Here is an 18,836-nt window from a genome sequence, read left to right as displayed (position 1 = left end):
ATATTCTATCATATAAAAAAATATATATTTTTTAACATTATTCTTTAGATGTGATGTTTCGGCTTGGGTCTAATTGTCCACTGCTCAACTGACGTTGGCTGTAATGACCCACGGTCCCTTACAAGCTTCGGGGCCACTCCTGGAGTCGTGGAGTTCTTCCATTACGAGTACATTTCATAAAAGCGTGTTTAAAAACAACTTTAAAAAAACTTTTTTAAACATTACTTTTTTTTTTAAAGTTCGCGTTCACGCCGTTTGCCAAAAGAGCGCTCGAGGTGAGCGTCGCGAAAGGCGAGAGGGCGCTCCCTGCCGGCCAGGACGGTGGCAATTCGGCGATAAAACACGAGACGTGACGCCAATTCCCCGCAGTAGGCGCACGGCTCGTGGGCATCTCGGCTCAGAACAAGGAAGCAAGCGCAGTGAGAAGTGAGTACAGAGTGACACTTGCCCCCCCCTTTTCTGCCTATTCGTAAATGCTACTTTTATACACACGCAGTGAGTTGTACTACAGACGCATGCACCTATTCGTGTGTTATACTTTTATATATACACACACACACGGGGTAGGTTTTGTACGACAGACGCATGCACCACGACTTGCTGCTGTCTCTCGAATCGTAACGAGCTTTGATGAGATGGCAGCCCATTTCTGTGGGAGACTCTTGAGAAAGTGGTGGACGTTCCACGTTACTATGGCGGGTGATTGTTGGGTCGAGCACCACCACCACCGCGATTTTGCACCCGTGTCAATAATAAGAGTCGCAGCGCGTTGACCACAGCGCCACCAGGAACAGCAGCAGCAGCAGCATCACATCCGTACTCAACGTATTAATAAGACGCGTTTACCACCCCCCAAAGACACAAAGGGTTTTTGCGTCTTATAATCCGTGGGTATGTGTGTGCTTTTTTGTTGTTGAACTTTAATAAACAACCGCGCACACGCCTGGCGTAGTGCGTCTTAAACTCTCCTGACCGTCTTACAATCCGACAAATTCGGTCATCATAGTTGTGGACTGTTAGAACGATATAAAACTGTTCACGTTATACGGCGGAATTTCGCTTTAACGACGTATCTTACACATTCTAGCGCGAATTCGATATACGTTGAGTTAAATTAGCCCATACAGTATTTCGTTTTGAATCTGTACATGTTTTGTGGCAGCGGGGGCAGGAGGATAGCATATTCACATGTGCGTTGTGAGTTATTTGAGCACGCAACTCAATAAACATGAATTGCAAACACCGTGCGCGGCTATTTGGTCAGTGATGGGGATTAATGTCACCTGATTAGCGACACAACTCAACACGTTCACCGGCAACGCTGTACGTGGCCTCAAAATGAAAATAAAATGTAAGTAATAGGCAACGTTTTGGCCGATGGACCCTTCTTCCTAGCACGTACATCGTATTCGTGCGTGTGCACGACTGCCAAATGCAAGTATCACGAGTTAACTTGTTTTTATTTAGTCGGGTTTGTCCTGGTCTGGGACCTAACACAGATTTCCGCACCCCGGCATACTGCATCCATCAACCTGCGGCTCTTTTAAGGACTGCATTGCAGCTCTTTAAATATTGAGGGAGGGGGGGGATTACCGAATTAGAGAAAAAAATATCTTGATATTTTGCTTTCCGGCCCCTGACCACGGGAATCCAGTTTATCATGGCAGCCCAGTTCACATTGAGAGTCCAGTTTACCATGGCAGCCCAGTTTACCATGGGACTCCAGTTCACCATGGCAGCCCAGTTTATCATGGCAGCCCAGTTTACCATTAGAGTCCAGTTCACATTGAGAGTCCAGTTCACCATGGCAGCCCAGTTTACCATTAGAGTCCAGTTCACCATGGCAGCCCAGTTCACATTGAGAGTCCAGTTTACCATGGCAGCCCAGTTTACCATTAGAGTCCAGTATACCATGCCAGCCCAGTTTACCATTAGAGTCCAGTTTACCATAAGAGTCCAGTTTATGATGGGAGTCCATACTCTTTGGTTCTCTTTGGTTCTTTCGGCAAAGTCACGTAGGTATAAAATAAAAACTAGACTTCGATGGTAAACTGGACTCCCATGTTGATTTGAAGCTTTCGTGACTGCAGGAATCCATACTCTTTGGTTTATTTTCTTTTCTACCTACGTGACTTTACCGAAAGAACCAAAGAGTATGGATTCCTGCAGTCACGAAAGCTTCAAATCAACATGGGAGTCCAGTTTACCATCGAAGTCCAGTTTACCATGGAAGTCCCGTTTATCTTGGGCAGGAGCTGTCCTTGAAGATCCGCAGCAGGCGGATCTTCAAGGACAGCTTCGTGACGTTATTCATCAAGGTCCAGAGTCTCGTATTCACATGCATTGCACCTCTTGAAATGTTGAGGATTTTTACCGAATTCAAAAAGAAAATGTGTCCTTGTTATTTTGGTTGCTTATCCCCCCCTAATCATACCTCTCGCCATGGCTGTGGTTACGACAGGTCAACGTGCCTACTACTCCAGTCTTCCAGCGACTCTGGAAATAGTCGGGGAGCAATGTAGGCCCAGGAACTTTGGATTTCTCACTTCGCTATATCTTAGCATACGTGAATCGCTTCCTGTTTTTTTTCATTACTCAGACTTCTGGTGATAAAACATTCCAACTAAGAACAACAGGTGAGAATCTGAAATTCTGCTGGCGAATGATAGTAGAAGCAGGCAGTGGTCTATTATACAGACCTTGTTTTTGGATGTGTAACTCATGGGGGTTATTTATTCATACTTTACTATGTACGCTGGTCAGTGTGAGTTGGTGAAGGTGGGGAGCATACACTCGGGATCCTATAAGAACAGTACAACAATGGATTTTACGGCACTGCCCTCTGTGGCCCACCACATAGCCCCGTATTAGCCAATAACCTGTGCATGGTGGTGACCCATGCAAGCACTATTCAGGCTCGAACCTGCAGTTACTGATTTCTGACAAGCTCGGTCAGTCACGCTAAAAGTGATTTGGTCATTGGCATGTCTAAATATAATGCTACGAAATTGTATAATACAGGAGGGTTAGATGGGGTAAATATAAATGCGTCGTAAAAACCCGCCACCACCCGATACAGCCAATTAGTAAGGTTTGTCACGTAAACAAAACATGCCAATTAGTTACTAGTTCAGCACACAAGTGTGTTGGAGAGTAAATCCACAACATATACATTTTGAGTATGACGTTTCGTCAGTAATTACAACCAGCCTCATCAGGCGATAGCCAGAATTGGCTATTGCACCTAGTGCTTAAATGCAACCACATCTCAAAGTGAACGTAAGTAAAACTCCTGTTATCCAAATGGACGCATTGACCAGATATTATTATCTGCGTTCATCCACACAATTAACTCCTTTTATCTGAGTGGTAAAGTGCAAATAATCGAACCCATCGACAGCGACTCTCCACCACAATAAGATGATTGTAATGAGGATGGATATTTTAACTCTTGCTGAAATGTGGAGTAGAGGTGGGGATATTGATCATCTCCACCTTTTAAACCTCGGAAAATGTTAGTCGAAGTTAAACGATACTTTATGGGACCTTGTGGGCACGTTTGTTACAGTGATAGCAATGTCAATAATGTCTTAAATTTGCATTTTACAGGCCGATCAGACAGCAATGGATGATGCTCTTGACTTCGATGTAAGTGAAAAAATGTATTAAAAGCATGTCTTCACCAAATGTAGATACAATTAATTCTGTCGCGTGAATTCGCACTTACATGCAATTATCATCTCAAAGTGAACATGAGTATAGTTACATTCTTGTTATCCCAATGGATATGGTGGCACATTGAGATAATCCTAGCATCTGCGTTCATCTACGGTTTGTAAGGTTTTATCTGCGTGATAAAGTGCAGATAATAGGACCCACCAAAAGCAACTTTCTCCACCACCATAAGACATAAGACTTGTAATGAGAATGGACATTTAAACACTGTAGTGAACTCTTCCTGAAAGATGGAGAGAGGTGGGGAAATTTACCACTCCCCCCCAACCCCCCCCCCTTTACACCTTTGAAATGGTTGGGCAGTGTTACACAATAGCAGAAGGAACTTTGCGGGCACCTTTGTGACAATGACAACAATTGTGGGTAAAATTGCATTTCTGCAGCAAAGGAGGGTGAGCCGATCCACACGACGAGTGTAGACAATGGGGAAAATAATCGCTTCACCGTAAGTGTATGCAATGAATACTGCAGCGTGAATATTAGTGTCTATATGTGAAACGTGCACCACTTTAAATAAGTATTGAGTACAATGTTGTCACATACTTATGCCTGGCTTTCGAGCAACACTGAGAGTGTTGACTCTGTGCCTTCGTTTCGGTGATTTATGTCTGTGAATTGTTGTGCATATTATAAATTCCATTATTATTTGTGTATATACTGGATGGTAATATTTTACCTGTTCAAGGAACTATTTGACCCAGCAAGGACATTTACAATAAACTGAACGGGGATTTGAAAGTAGGTTCATTCGGCTTGGTTTGTGTTTGGGGAAATATAGATAATTGAATGCAAAGCCACATTGAACTATCATTTGTTGGTGGATTCATAATACTCTTCACATATATGGTCATCATAGTTGCGTACTGCGTTTAATGAAAACAATATGAAATAGTTAACTTTATACGGCGACTCAGGGTACGGAATTTCTCTATAACGACGTATCTTTATACATGTGAGCACGAATTCGATATACGTTCAGTTAAATTATCCTATATTTCGTTTTCAATCTATAAATATATTGTGGTGGGGAGAGGGGGGGGGTCGATAGCATATTAAACATTAATTGTAAACACCGTGTGCTGCTATTTGGTCAGCGATGGGGATTAATTTATCCTGAATAGCGACAAAACTCAATAAATTCACTGACAACGCTGTATGTGGCCTCAAAAGGAAAATAAAATGTAAATTATAGGCAACTTTTACCGATGGGCCCTTCTTCATAGTATGTACATCGTATTCGTGCTTGTGCACGACTGCCAAATGCAGTATCACGAGTTAACTTGTTTCCATTCAGTCGGGTCTGTCCTGGTCTAGGACCTAAAATGTATTTCTGCACCCCGGCATACCGCATCCATCATAACACAGGGGTCGTCAACCTGCAGCTCTTCTAAGGACTGTATGGCAGCTCTTGAAATATTGGGGGGGCTTTTAACCGAATTAGAAAAAAAAAGGCTCTTGTTATTTTGCTTTGCGGCCCCTGACCATGGGAATCCAGTTTACCATGAGAGTCCAGTTTACCATGGCAGCCCAGTTTACCATGGGAGCCCAGTTTACCATGGGAGTCCAGTTTACCATGGGAGTCCAGTTTACCATGGGAGTCCCGTTTACCTTGGGCAAGAGGCTGCAACGTGCGGCTCCAGAGCAGCAGGTGGATCTTTAAGGACAGCTTCGTGACGTAATTTATCAAGGTCCAGAGTCTAGTATTCACATGCATTGCGCCTCTGGAAATGTTGAGTGTTTTTACATTATTCGAAAAAAATATATCTCCTCTTATTATTTTGGTTGCCGACCCCTGATCATACCTCTCGCCATGGCTGTGACTATGACAAGTCAACGTGCCTACTACTCCAGTCTTCCAGCCACTTAGAAAATATTCAGTGAGCAATGTAGGCCCAGGAACTTTTCGTTTCTCACTACGTGATTTCTTAGCGTATGTGAATCCCTTCCTGTTTTTTTTTATTACCGAGACTTCTGGTGATAAAACATTCCAAAAAACAACAACAGGTGAGCATCTGAAATTCTGTTGGCAAATGATAGAAGCAGGCAGTGGTCTACTATGCAGACCTTGTTTTTGGATGTGTGACCATCATGGGGGTTATTTTATCATACTTTACCATGTACGCTGGTCAGTGTGAGTTGGTGAAGGTGGGGAGCATACACTCGGGATCCTATAAGAACAGTACAACAATGGATTTTACGGCACTGCCCTCTGTGGCCCACCACATAGCCCCGTATTAGCCAATAACCTATGCATGGTGGTGACCTATGCAAGCACTATTCAGGCTCGAACCTGCAGTTACCGATTTCTGACAAGCTCGGTCAGGGACACTCCAGGTGATTTGGTCATTGGAATTGGCATAAATATAATTGGCATAAATATAATGGTATGAATATGCATAATATAGGGTTTTTTTGGGTTAGATGGGGTAAATATAAATGTGTCGTAAAAACCCACCACGGCCCGACACAGCCAATTAGGTTTGTCACATAAACAAAACATGTCAATTAGTTACTAGTTCAACACACTAGTGTGTTGGACAGTAAACCCACACCATTGACAATTTGAGTACGTCGTTTCATCAGCTATTACAACCAGCCTCATCAGGCGATAGCCAGAATTGGCTGTCGCACCTAGTGCTTATCTGCAACCACATCTCAAAGTGAACGTAAGTAAAACTCCTGTTATCCAAATGGACGCATTATTATCTGCGTTCATCCACACATTGTACTCCTTTTATGTGAGCGGTAAAGTGCAAATAATAGAACCCATTGACAACGAGTCTCCACCACAATAAGATGATTGTAATGAGGATGGACATTTTAACTCTTGCTGAAAGGTAGAGTAGAGGTGGGGATATTGATCATCTCCACCTTTTAAACCTTGGAAAATGTTAGTCTAAGTTAAACGATGCCATATGGGACCTTGTGGGCACTCTTGTGACAGTGACAGCAATGATGTGAATAATGTCTTAAATTTGCATTTTACAGGCTGATCAGACAGCAATGGATGACACTCCTGACTTCAATGTAAGTGTAAAAATGTATTAAAAGCATGTCTTCACCAAAAGTTGATAAAACATTACTATTGTAGTGTGAATTCACACTGAATTGCAATTATAATCTCAAAGTGAACATGAGTAAAGTAACAGTCCTGTTATCCCAGTGGATATGTTGTGCATTGAGAAAATCCTATCATCTGCGTTTATCTATGGTTTGTAAGCTTTTATCTGGGTGGTAATGTGCAGATAATAGGTCCCACAAAAAGCCACTTTCTCCACCACCATAAGACTTGTAATGGCGATGAATTCTTTTTTTTATCTGCACAAACCTTCACACAGGAAAGTTAAACTGATTTAATTGTGTCTGGTGCAGGTGACGACTGCTGCTGCCGAAGATGAAAACAATGAAATAAGGAAAATTAGGCTGGAGGCTCAGAAAGCCTTAAAGAAAAAGGAGCATGAAATGGAGCAAATGCAGAGGGATTATGATAAGAAGATTCGGGATCTGCAAAAGGCTATCGATAATGAACACGTAAGCTACACAAATCATTATTAACGGTTTCATTTTCAATTATACAGTATCTTAGAATGAGACCTGAAAACAAGGCTTACCATACCATGTCTAAGTCATTATTTTAGTCCTGTTGTTGGTTTTCAACAACAACTTCGGAGACTTTGGAGTTGTCACGTTCACGTGCAGGTCATTGACAGGTCGTGCCGGAGGATTTGGCTTCATTGCATCTCGCATCTCACAGTGCATCTGTATGATAACTAAGCAAGACACATTTTCAAAGTAGATTACATTTCTATAGTGTAAATTCTACTCACGTGTGTCAGGAAGACAACGTAAATACTAGGAATACACTGAATTTCCCATTCGCTATAAAATTTAGTAAAAAAAAGTACGTTATTCTAATTCAGCTGAATATATCGATAAAAGCAAACTAATACTTGGGATAGTATATATTTTTTTACCCTCCCAAGCTAGGGTCGTCACCTCTGAGGTACACAAAAAACCGGGACATATCACAGAAATAATATCGCACAAAACCAGAAGAGGAGAGAACTAAATGTGCAATTTTATATTCATCGTCTTGAGTTCAGTGTTATTATGCAACTAACAAAAACTGGCCTTTTAATGCCATGGAAAATCGGTACGAGAGGATGATCCTGGGAAAACTAGGACAGACGGCAATCCTAATCACAGAGTAACTCTGTGATTAGGATTGTGTAATGTAGCTCTCAGAGACGCCGTCTTGTCTTCTGAAAATGTATTATGAATAAAGTCCACTGACAACGAGTAACCGCGGGTGACAATATACACTTGGGTAGTTAGACGAGTCTATTCAGAGACAACGTAGCTTCTAGCCTCAAGACAACTCGCAGACGATGGACGCCCCTATTCTCGAATCCTCCTCGCCGCACCTGCTCTTGTCACTCACCGCTCTAATTACACTTACCCCCCCATTGTATCCCGTGCTCCCCCTCACGTGACCCTGTCAACGTTTGTCTCATCAATCATCATGAGCACGGCCATTAGTAACCATGGTCCCGGGGAACAATACTGTCCCGCTATCGCTCCGTACTGTCTTTACATCGTATGACATGACGCATATCGTGTTATTCTGCGATTGTTGGGGGTGGGGACTTGTGACCTGCACGAGACTCTTAGCCTTGGCTTACGTTGGTGGAGACGTGCATTTTTGAGTCTCGCATTCGCACGCACTCTGAGATGGAGGCATGAGGTGAGGGGGTGCAGTGAGACAGATGCGAGGGCAGTGGGAGAGAGGGGCGGTGTGATAGATGGCAGTGAGGAAGGTGAGTGTGGGGCAGTGAGAGAGAGGTTAGAGTATGGGAGTGAGAAATGTGAGAGGCAGTGAGATGTTAGAGCACTGAGAGAGGTGAGGTAGGGCAATGAGAGAGGTGAGAGAGGGCACAGAGAAGGGTGATATGGGGCAATGAGAGAGGGCAGACAAGAACGTGAGTAAGGTGACAACACAAGGAGTGAGAAAGCAGTTAGTGGGAAGAGGGAGGGCAGGGAGCAGAGTCCCATGCAGTCCCTGGAAAGTTTTGTTTGGGCACCTTGCTCAGTGCTGCTTCAGAAACCAGTGTGGCCCTGAGCAGATGTGGTGAGACAGAGAGGTACTACTCAGATTCCAAGAACACAGGATGAGATGTTACTATCCTTTGTGCAAGCACTTCCAAGAGTTCATGAACAGTGAGCCTGGTGAAATTTGGGGAGCGCATCGTCAGTATTCAAATATAGCTAAATATTTAATTAGGTATTCAGACAAAGGGTAAAAAGAAGTGTTCCGTGCATCCTTAGTCAATAGATAAATTTGAGTTGAATATGAATCATCACTGTTCGTGCTGTTGTTGTAACTTCTGATGTCTCCCACAGGCGGAGTTGCAGAAAAAACTGGCAGAAATAAGCCAGCATGACCAGGAGATGGAAGTCTTGAAGGAAGAGTTGGAAAACGCTACATCCAAGTGTCAAAAGCTGGAGGAGAAACAACAGGTGGGCATAAATTGGCATATTACCACATCTCATCATCCTATTCACAATACTTTTAATTCTATTACGGTACTCGAAACTAGTAATGGGCTTCTGATTTTTGTCAGCTTTGGTGTCACACTTCATGAGGTGATTATCACATATTTTAAGCAATTGGTCTGCACAGATGCCCGCAATAACTCAATTTCTGTATTGTCCTCTCTCAGAACACTGGGTTCAAGAGTTAAAAACATTATTTTGATCAACCAACCCATGTCTTTAAAGTGCTGATTGCAGTGATGCACCAACAAACTAAGCCTAGACCAATTTATTATTTTGACAGCCAAACATTAATGGTTATTTCATATTCCAATTTTAAACGTGCATTTCACTGCTCAATTGTTAAGCTTATATTAAAGCTGACCTTTTACGTGGGTCATTTTCAGACACTGAGCATATGTGCTCAGTCTCCAATCCTTTAGTTGACCCTTGCCCTCCGTCCGATCACTCACTAATGACCGTGACACTCCTAGTTCCCGGCCCCCCACCTTCCCCCGCACCTCCACACCTCCGCCGCAACCTACGCTCTCTTGAACACTGCGCAATTCTTTCCTTGGTTCCTCATCTCTTCCCCCCATCTCTGATTTCTGCTCCCTGCACCCCAACACTGCTTCTTCTGTCATAAGTTCAGTACTTTTATCCTCTCGAGATGCGCTTGCACCTCTGCTCTCCTTCAACCCTCTGCAACGCCCCCCCCCCCCGTGCCCTTCGTTGTCACCAATGCTCAAGTCACAGCGCCGGCTCGTGCGCAAAGCGAAGCGCATCTGGAGGACCTCACCAATTAATGAATCACGTTCCTCATATACTTCCCTATTATCAAATTACAATTCGGTCCTGGAGGTTTCTCACCAATCATACTTTCTTTCCCTCATTTCCTCCATATTTCCACACCCTACTCTTCAATACCCTAAACTCTCTGCTCCATCCATCTTCTGCAACACCTGTCACTTCCTTTTCCGCCCCCACTCCTGTGGTCCGCTCCAACTACTTCACGACCAAGATCGACCACATCTGCTCCTCCTTGCTCACTGCGCAACCACCTGACATCCCTGCACCTACCAACCCCTCTCCGCTCCACCCTACTACTATTTCCTGAAATGCTTTCTCCCCTGTTTCCCTTCTGGAGCTGTCTACCGTCATCTCCAAACCCCACCCTACCTTTTCCTCCGTCGATCCCCTTCCGCCTTCCCTTCTTCCATCCATTCTCCCCACCATTATTCCATTTCTCTTGGCTCTCTTTAACTCTTCCCTCTTTTCCGGCACCTTCCCCAACCGTTACAAAATTGCCATCAGCATACCGCTTCTCAAAAAACCTTCTAGATTTTTCTGTCCCTGCACACGAATCACCATATTTCCTTGCTTTCTTATTTCTCCAAACTCTATGAATTCTTAGTGCACTGCTGCCTCTCATCCTACATCTCTTCCCACTCGCTGTATCCCCTCCACCAGTCTGGGTTCCGCCCTCTCCACTCCACTGAAACCGCCCTCCTTCACATCCACAACCACTTGACCAACTCGCGTCACTCCGGTCTATCCTCCGCCCTCATCTCTCTCGATCTGTCTTCTGCCTCGACCACTCCATCCTCCTATCCACTCCCTCCAACTTCGGCATCTCTGACACCCATCTTTCTTGGATCTGTTCCTTCCTAACTTCCTGTTTAAAGACTCTCTCTTTCAATCACTGCTCTTCCTCCACCACCCTTGTCACGGTTGGTGTCCCCCAGGGCTCGGCACTTGGTCCCCTTCTGTTATCTGTTTACACATCTCCCCTAGAGTCTATTCTTTCTTCCTTTGATATCTCCTATCACCACTTTGCCGATGACACTCAAATTTTCTTCTCCATCAAATCATTCACCTCCGATCTTTCCCTCCGCATCTCGTCCTGTCTGACAGCCATACCAGCCTGGATGACCCAAACCTTCCTTTCCCTAAATCCTTCCAAAACCTCGGTGCTTTTCTTTCCATCCTCTCGCTCACCCCCCTTCTGCACCCTCCACTTCTCCCCCCCCCCTAGCCTCTACCAAAACTCTTCCACCCTCACTCTTGGTGTTATCTTTGATTTCACTCTTTCCTTCACTTCCCACATTGCCAACACCACTCGCACACGCCGTTACCATCTGTACAACATCAGGAAACTCCGCCCCTTATCACTACCACTGCTGCCAAACTCATCGTACACTCCCCTTGTCTTCACTCGTCTAGATTACTGCAACTCACTCCTGGTCGGTCTCCCTGCTTACGCCTTTATCCCTCTCCAACACATGCAAACGTAGCTGCACACACTGTACTCAACCTTCCCTACGCATCTCACTGCTTTCCTCTCCAACAACTTCACTGGCTTCCTGTCTATCACCGCTGTCTTTTTTAATTCCTCACCCTAGTATTCAAAGCTTTGCACGTTATTGTCCCCTCCCCAACTTCTCTTCTCTTTCATTTATTTATACATCCCTTCATGCTCCCTCCCATCTTCATATTCCCTTTTTCTCATTGTTCCTTCACTTCCTTGCACCCAGTCTCGCTTTCGTTCTTTCTTTATTCTTGCCCCCGTTGCACTGCAACAAACTACGTCGCCACATTAGACTCTCCCCCTCGCTTTCCTTCTTTCCCTCTGCCCTCAGGTCCTTTCTATTTTCTATTGCTTTTCTCTTCCACTGCCTCCACCTCTACCGGTTCCTTCCCCCGCCTCTAACCCACTCCCAGTCCCCCGGTCCTCTTCCTCCTACGACCATAATTCCTGACCCGGCTGCCACATCTCGCTTTCTCTGTGTGTACCTAACCACATCTCTCCCCCAGCCCTCCTCTGTGCTCCTCAATCAGCTCAACTATCCGGCCACCAGATCTCTGCCGCTACCACCCTTCACCTACCCTCATCCATGCCCAGCCAAAGCACCTATCTATCTTACCACTTCACGCATGTGCCCCATACCTCGCTGCCTCTCATCCACGTTGCACCCATCTGTCGCCCTCATTCACCATCACACTCCACCTCATTCCTCCTTCCCTACCCCTGCTGCAATATCAGCTCCATTCCCAGCCCCTGTCGCTCCATTCCTTCCGTCACCTCCCTCACTGACAGCCGCTCCACCCCACCCGTTGCTCCCCTTTTGCCCCTTTGTGTACCGCCGTCGGCTTGTATTGTAATGTGCCCTGGAAAGGGCGCTAAATAAAGCCTAAACAGAATGGAATCATGTTTTGCGTAATATTTGTAACATGCAATACATACCACTGTTCATGTTTCATCAATACGGTAATATGAATTAATAATGAAAGTATTCATTTTATTGGAGTTCTCCTGTATATGTGAAAATGTTAATTATTTCAGATTTCAGCATCACTGCCAGAGAAGTCGATGAGCTTTTCCAAGAGTGTGCCCATGAAGTTGATTGAAAGGGACTCAAAAATACCAATTATAGTTGAATATGAATTTGTTCCACGCATCATCTACCCTCTGAAAGGACCGCAAGCGCTCATCACGTTTGAGAGTGAAGAAGGTATGTTTTCTTATTCATTGGCAAGGATTTGCACGTTTTTTCATTGTTATACTTCATCTTCCTGCTAAAATAATTAACATTTTCACATATACAGGAGAACTCCAATAAATTGCGATCTAACAATCCACGATATCCTGTACACCAAGACCTTGACCATACGTTCTTGAAAATAGCCACAATCGGCAAATCCGCTGTCTGCAAACTCAAAGGTATATGGGAAAAATAGGATTTGGTTAACGATTCGTTATACAGCACCTCATTCTTTTTCTATGTTACCCTACATTCATCCAAACATGAAACCGGAAGTATTTTTAACGTAACATATGATTAATATTTTCTGAAGTGTTAAATATAACAGGTAATCGTCGTAAATCGGACACTATTATCCCATATGGCTTATGATATTAACATATTACATAAATTTTTATACTATATGAGAAAACATTTTTCTGGCTGGATAACCTGGGTGGATTCCTGTATGGCTGGGTGCCACGGTCCCAAGTGGTCGTGCGTGGTGGTGACTTCATGTACGTGATTGCTTCACCAGCATCCCACCTGACCTCCACCCCGGATGTGCTATCATGCTCATGCTGGCGTACTATATAAGAACAAAGGAGGGAGGTCAGGGAGGGGAATAGAGGAGGGAGGTGAGGGTGGGGGATAGAAGAGAGAGGTGAGGGTGGGAGATAGAGGAGGAAAGAAGAGACGAAGAGGAGGGATGGGAGAGCTTGAAAGGGCATGAAATGAAGAGGAGAAAGCAAAACGGAATGAGGACAGCAAGGGAATGTGACAAGCAGTGGGAGAGAGGCTCAAGGAGAGGCAAGCGAGATTTAGACGGGAGGAGAGGTGGGAACAAGGAGGGCGAGAGTGAGATGTGAGAGAAACATGGAGAGATAGGGGAAGGGAAGTGAGTGAGATACAGCGGAGGGAGGAGAGGGGACAAAAATAATTTAGAAATAGAATCAAAGACAAAGCGAGACATTGGAGCTAAACTGCAATATATAGTATGAGAAGACGAGAGAAAGGTTGAGGAAGATAGGGCTCTATACAAGTTTGGCCGGCTGGCAGGGAGGGAGGAACAGGCAGTCATGTCCAAAGTACATCGGGGTTGCTAGTTCTCTTGAAAATGTAAAAAAAGCCAGGTCTCTACCTACTATTGATCCTACATTACGAGTACATTTGTACAACTCTTTGTAAATCCAGTGCTGGGTAAAGGCCTCTTTATGCACTTTTAGTAAAATCGGAGTTGCATAAACATACTTCACCAAGCTGGCCAGTGTGAGTTGTTGAAGTGGGGTGGAGCCCAGCACTATTGCAGAGACCACTCACCCATGGTGTTAGCTCGAGTCAGGAATCGAACATTTTGCCAGAGTCATAGTGCAGTGTGCTAACCAATATGCCACCACACTATTCCAATACTCGGATCTCACTTGGCAAAGCAATTTATGCAAACTAAAAACGATAGTTGAGCATTCTCATGAGTATCTCCAATGCAACAATTGTACTGTAAACTGACATCTTAATCTTTAAGCAACTTCAGGAATGTTTTCTGTTTATCTACAGTTGCTCAAAGTGTACTCTCTGCAAAATGTCACAATGTAGCGTTCGACGGTTTCAAAATAGAAATGAAGGCTCAGTCGCCTGTGCTCGAAGCCATTCAGGAGTTCAAGGTGAGAGGTTCACAACTAACTGCACGCCATGAATAAAATGTGTACCATTGAATAATTGTGTTTCATTCTCTAACTTTGTATTATTTTGTCCAGAAAATACTGGCACATTAAATACAAGTACACAACTGGGCACTACAGAATCTGAAACATTCACTGCGTGTATTCTTCAGATTTCAACTGAAGTCAGTAGACAGCAGATTATTGTGTCAGAAATTCCAGACATCCTCGACGAAGAACAGATGAAGGATAAGTTGGAGTTGCATTTCTACAAAGCCAAGAATGGTGGGGGTGATATAGAGAAAGTGGAGTACAATAAGAAGGAACGGACAGCTATTATTACGTTTGTGAAATCCAGTGGTAAGTGCACAGGTCCATTGTCACTGCTTCACGTTTTATTATTGTTTACCGAAGAAAGCCTCACTGAGGCTTTCATCTTCACAGCGGCTACTGGCTAGCCATCGAACAAAGATGGTTATTGTATCGCGCGCTTTCATATGTGCTTCTGCGGCTATCTGGAACACTCTTTCTTCCGATATTATGAAGCCACTGGAGCTATGCACTTTTAAATCTATATTGAAAATTAATTTATTTACAACTGCTTTTTGTGTTTAGTTTGTTGTCCTCTCCCCGCACTTCTGATTAGCACGGTTGGTTACGTATGGTGTGAGAAAGAGGTTCAACATACATTGTACCGAGTTGCAAGTCTTTTTCAGGAGAGTCCTAATTTCTCCCAGTAGGTGGTGATGTAGCAATGCGTAATCCCAATTAAGTAAATTATAGGTAATTTTCAGCATTGGAATGTTTGAGCAATACAAGTTACAGTATTTGTATTTTTTAGCTATAAGAGGAAACTATATAATCTAGAAACACCTCATGTAGTACAAGGGGAGAACGTACAAAGTCCATGCAGAAAGGCACCCAAATTAGGAATCGATCCCAGATGATGATTGCTGCAAGTCACAAATGTTATCATTGCACCACCCTGCTGCCTAAGGTCATGTTGAGATGACCTTTTGGCTGCTCCAAAGAGGGGTGCCTCAATAGATCACGTGACACTTTTGGGACTTTTATGTATGTCATTCTTCTGTGCAGACATAACTTCGAATGTATAACTAAGTACTTGGTACTTAAATATTTGGCAGATGTAAATTGTGCATGTCTTAGTGCTATGAAGCAATAGCATTTAAAAATACCATTTTCAGTAAAGTGAACTTTGACATCACTTACAATAAGTTTGTATATACTCTCGAGTAAACTAAATCCCACATTAGAAAATTCCTGACAATTGTAAAAAAGAAAACCACATTTTTCAATAACTGCGTTTGTACTAAAATGCAGATGTCTCTCACAAAAAAAATAACTACAAAAGGCCCTAATGGTAGGTAAAGAAAATGTAATTGAATTGACGTAAAAGTGAATGAACAGATTATTTTAAATGTACCAGGTTATTCAGGTTTTTCCTGTTACATTGTCATGTGTTCACCGTGTCTATGCTATTCTTCAGTTGCAGGTTCAGCTGTCCGGCAAAAGAAGCAATATATTAGCATTGGAAGGGAGGACATACGCGTCAAGGTATCTCCTGTTTTAAATGGAGACCTTATGAATTTCAAGGTATGGTATGCAATGGGTATTCTTTGAATTGTACAGAGCTAGATACAGGACCACTGAAAGATGATTTGGTCTTGGTTATGTTTGTCCTGGGGCTTGGCACTTACCGTAATAGGCTCTGTAGCAGCTCAATATGAAGGCTGCCCTAGAAGTCTGGCAGGTCGTACAAAGTGATCTATAATGATAATTTGTTTTTGATAGAGCACTGGTTATGCCAGGGCTTCTTAGAGCGCTTTACACATGACAGGCGACTTGCATGGCATCTCATCTAAAACATTTGACAGGGCACCTCCAGTGGCAGTTATCCCTTCGGGCACAAAGTGACTTAGCACCTGGCCTAAAAACGGACATTAGTCTGGCAGTAGGGGCGATGATTGCTGTGTAATCCAATTTGAGTAATTTGTGGGTAATTTTTCAAATTTGTCAAATTTAGACCATGACCCTGGCACACGGTGGCTTACTTGTGTTGAATGATGTCATGGGATCTACGTCCACTGTGCAGCAGATGCTGAGTAAACAGTAATTCCTCGTTTAACGCGGTAGTTGTGTTCCTGAAAGTGCCACGTTACGCAAAAATGCGTTAAGCAGGGAATTACTCATTTGCACAAAAAAATCAGCCTGCAGTAATCCCATGGTGGGACAAAGAATTGAGATGAGGGTACACCACCACATACTATATCATACCGTATCATTCCACGTACTGAATCATACCACTCAGCTGCAAAGCTCAAGAAAGTATTTCGTCGTCGACCGCTCAAACTGTTATAACATGCTGTGTGGAATGTGTTCCCTAATGGAAGAATCGCGTAATAGTGAAAAATGCGTCGTGTGAACATGTGTTAAGCGAGGACTTATCGTACGTGGTTAATAAACCCGCAATAACAACCAGAGTGGCCACCAGCCTTGAATCGTGAACCTCTGTAACAAGCCGTGAACACGTTAGCGTTGGGCCATGGTATTGGTTTGCACAGGCTGTGGGCCTAACTGAATGCTTTTACACTGAAAACGTGTTCAAGAAATATATGATTTTGTGTGCACAAACACCCATACCTGCACTCTCCAACAGACATTCACAGCGGTGAGCAGGCGGACCGTATTATTGACGGGCATACAGGAGGTGTTGACCCAAGAGGAGATGGAGGACCAACTTGAGATCCACTTCCAGAAGCCTAGCAATGGTGGCGGTGAGGTGGAGGACATCGTGTACATACCCAAGAGCAAGTGCGCCTTGGTGGGCTTTATAGCTGACAAGTGACGGAGCTCACACACATATACAGTCTGCTCTCCTATAACGCGGTAGTTTCATTCCTGAAGACATGAAGAACATCGCGTTATGAAAAAAATCGCATTATAATATATAATATAGGGTAAAGCACAGTCTGCGATAACACGTGAGATGCGTATGCAGGCTGGAGACATCACAATAATAGATACGTTAATCAGCCCACTATATGGCATATGGCATGCATTCAGGATATAGATGTTATCAATAAAGGAATCTATTTAGTTTACTTATGTTAACGAAAATAACCTAATCATTTAATTATCTTGAATTTTTTTTGCTGTGAACTTTTGAAGAGTCTAAGAGGTTTGAAGTTCCACATTGGTTTGGTTTTGAATATAGTTTAATTCGATATGTCAATTACAGTACAGTACAGCAATTTACATACAGTATATAAAAACTACTTCACATTTCTGTACATTTTTCATGGACGCCAAGATGAATACAGTAAACACGTAATTAGATGTCCCCATGATTGAATAACAATGCAAACCACTTAACACAATTGTAGCAATGATAAAATACAAATAATGCAGCATTGGCAGTTTAAACATGTAGCGTTAACCTTTGGCAAATGTTAAACACGAGACAGTACAAACGAAACTCAATTGGAGTGAACTTCCTCTTTACAGATGTTGTCAACAAGATATTTTCGGGTGGAATAGGTTGTATGTTTGCTGTGTAACTGGTTTGGTCTCGTAACACTGTAGGTACTGTAATCTCCACACAAGTGACTTATTGTTATACTTCAACACGGACGATGTTTTGTCGCTTTGTAATCGGGATTATTTGGCATTCACAATAGCGATTCAATTCATGAGTCTATCCTTGATTTTTTTTTTACGAAAACTGAACACGTTTGTCAATGACACAGTGGCCTTGTAGGGAAAATATATAATGGGTGATGTTTTGGGCAATTGCCCTTCTTCAAAGAACATAGGCAGGCTAGAAAGTTAAAATTGGGATAAGAGTTCTAGACTACACTACACCATGGGGCCTGATGAGTATGAAACAACTTTGTTCTGTGAACAGTGCAGTTAATGATAGCAGTTCTACTGTCTGCACGGAATGTGAACCCATCCATTTCAGCATACAAATCTTATGACAGTGAGCTTAGGTGTATTGATCAATCGATCACTGTACCCCAATCATGTAACATGGCGGGATGCTTACTATTGCAGTATGTAATATGCAATGAGGCAGAGATTAGGGAAATGAAATCGGTTCACACTTGAAGCCATGACGTGGAACAAGAAAAGTGCAATTATGCTGCATTTGTGTTCATATCATACTGTGCACACGTGTCGTGGTCGCAAAACACATCACAAGGCAGTTGTATTAACATGGATACCTCTGGATGTTAAATTCTTTACGTGGTTCTGAATAAACAATTACTTAACTGTGTTTTGAGAATCGTATTGTATACTCGTGTATGTGTGTTGTAAGAAATGAAACTGGCATCGACAGGCGACCTTTTCAGCAATAAAAACTGACTTG

The 18,836-nt window shown here is 43.3% G+C and overlaps 1 protein-coding gene across 2 annotated transcripts; it reads left to right on the top strand.

Annotated features, from left to right (window-relative positions):
* Positions 1-331: 331 nt before the first annotated feature.
* On the top strand, positions 332-18,743 carry LOC133346037 (N-myc-interactor-like). 2 transcript variants are annotated; one of them, XM_061557302.1, is made up of 10 exons: positions 332-426; positions 3,610-3,648; positions 6,724-6,762; positions 7,108-7,266; positions 9,136-9,252; positions 12,611-12,779; positions 14,343-14,449; positions 14,620-14,806; positions 15,954-16,060; positions 17,124-18,743. In XM_061557302.1, the coding sequence occupies exons 2-10, from the start codon at positions 3,625-3,627 to the stop codon at positions 17,310-17,312; spliced, it is 1,098 nt and encodes a 365-aa protein (XP_061413286.1). In that variant the 5' UTR covers positions 332-426; positions 3,610-3,624; the 3' UTR covers positions 17,313-18,743. The 2 variants fall into 2 exon arrangements, with proteins under 2 accessions (XP_061413286.1, XP_061413287.1); XM_061557303.1 differs by lacking the exon at positions 3,610-3,648 and having other exon boundaries at positions 408-426.
* Positions 18,744-18,836: the final 93 nt, after the last annotated feature.

Source organism: Lethenteron reissneri, chromosome 23 (assembly GCF_015708825.2).
Source record: "Lethenteron reissneri isolate LAM-NWPU_2019-01 chromosome 23, ASM1570882v1, whole genome shotgun sequence".
Taxonomy (NCBI): domain Eukaryota; kingdom Metazoa; phylum Chordata; class Hyperoartia; order Petromyzontiformes; family Petromyzontidae; genus Lethenteron; species Lethenteron reissneri.
Note: the sequence above shows the minus strand (reverse complement) of the source record. Positions and strands in the feature narration are given on the sequence as shown.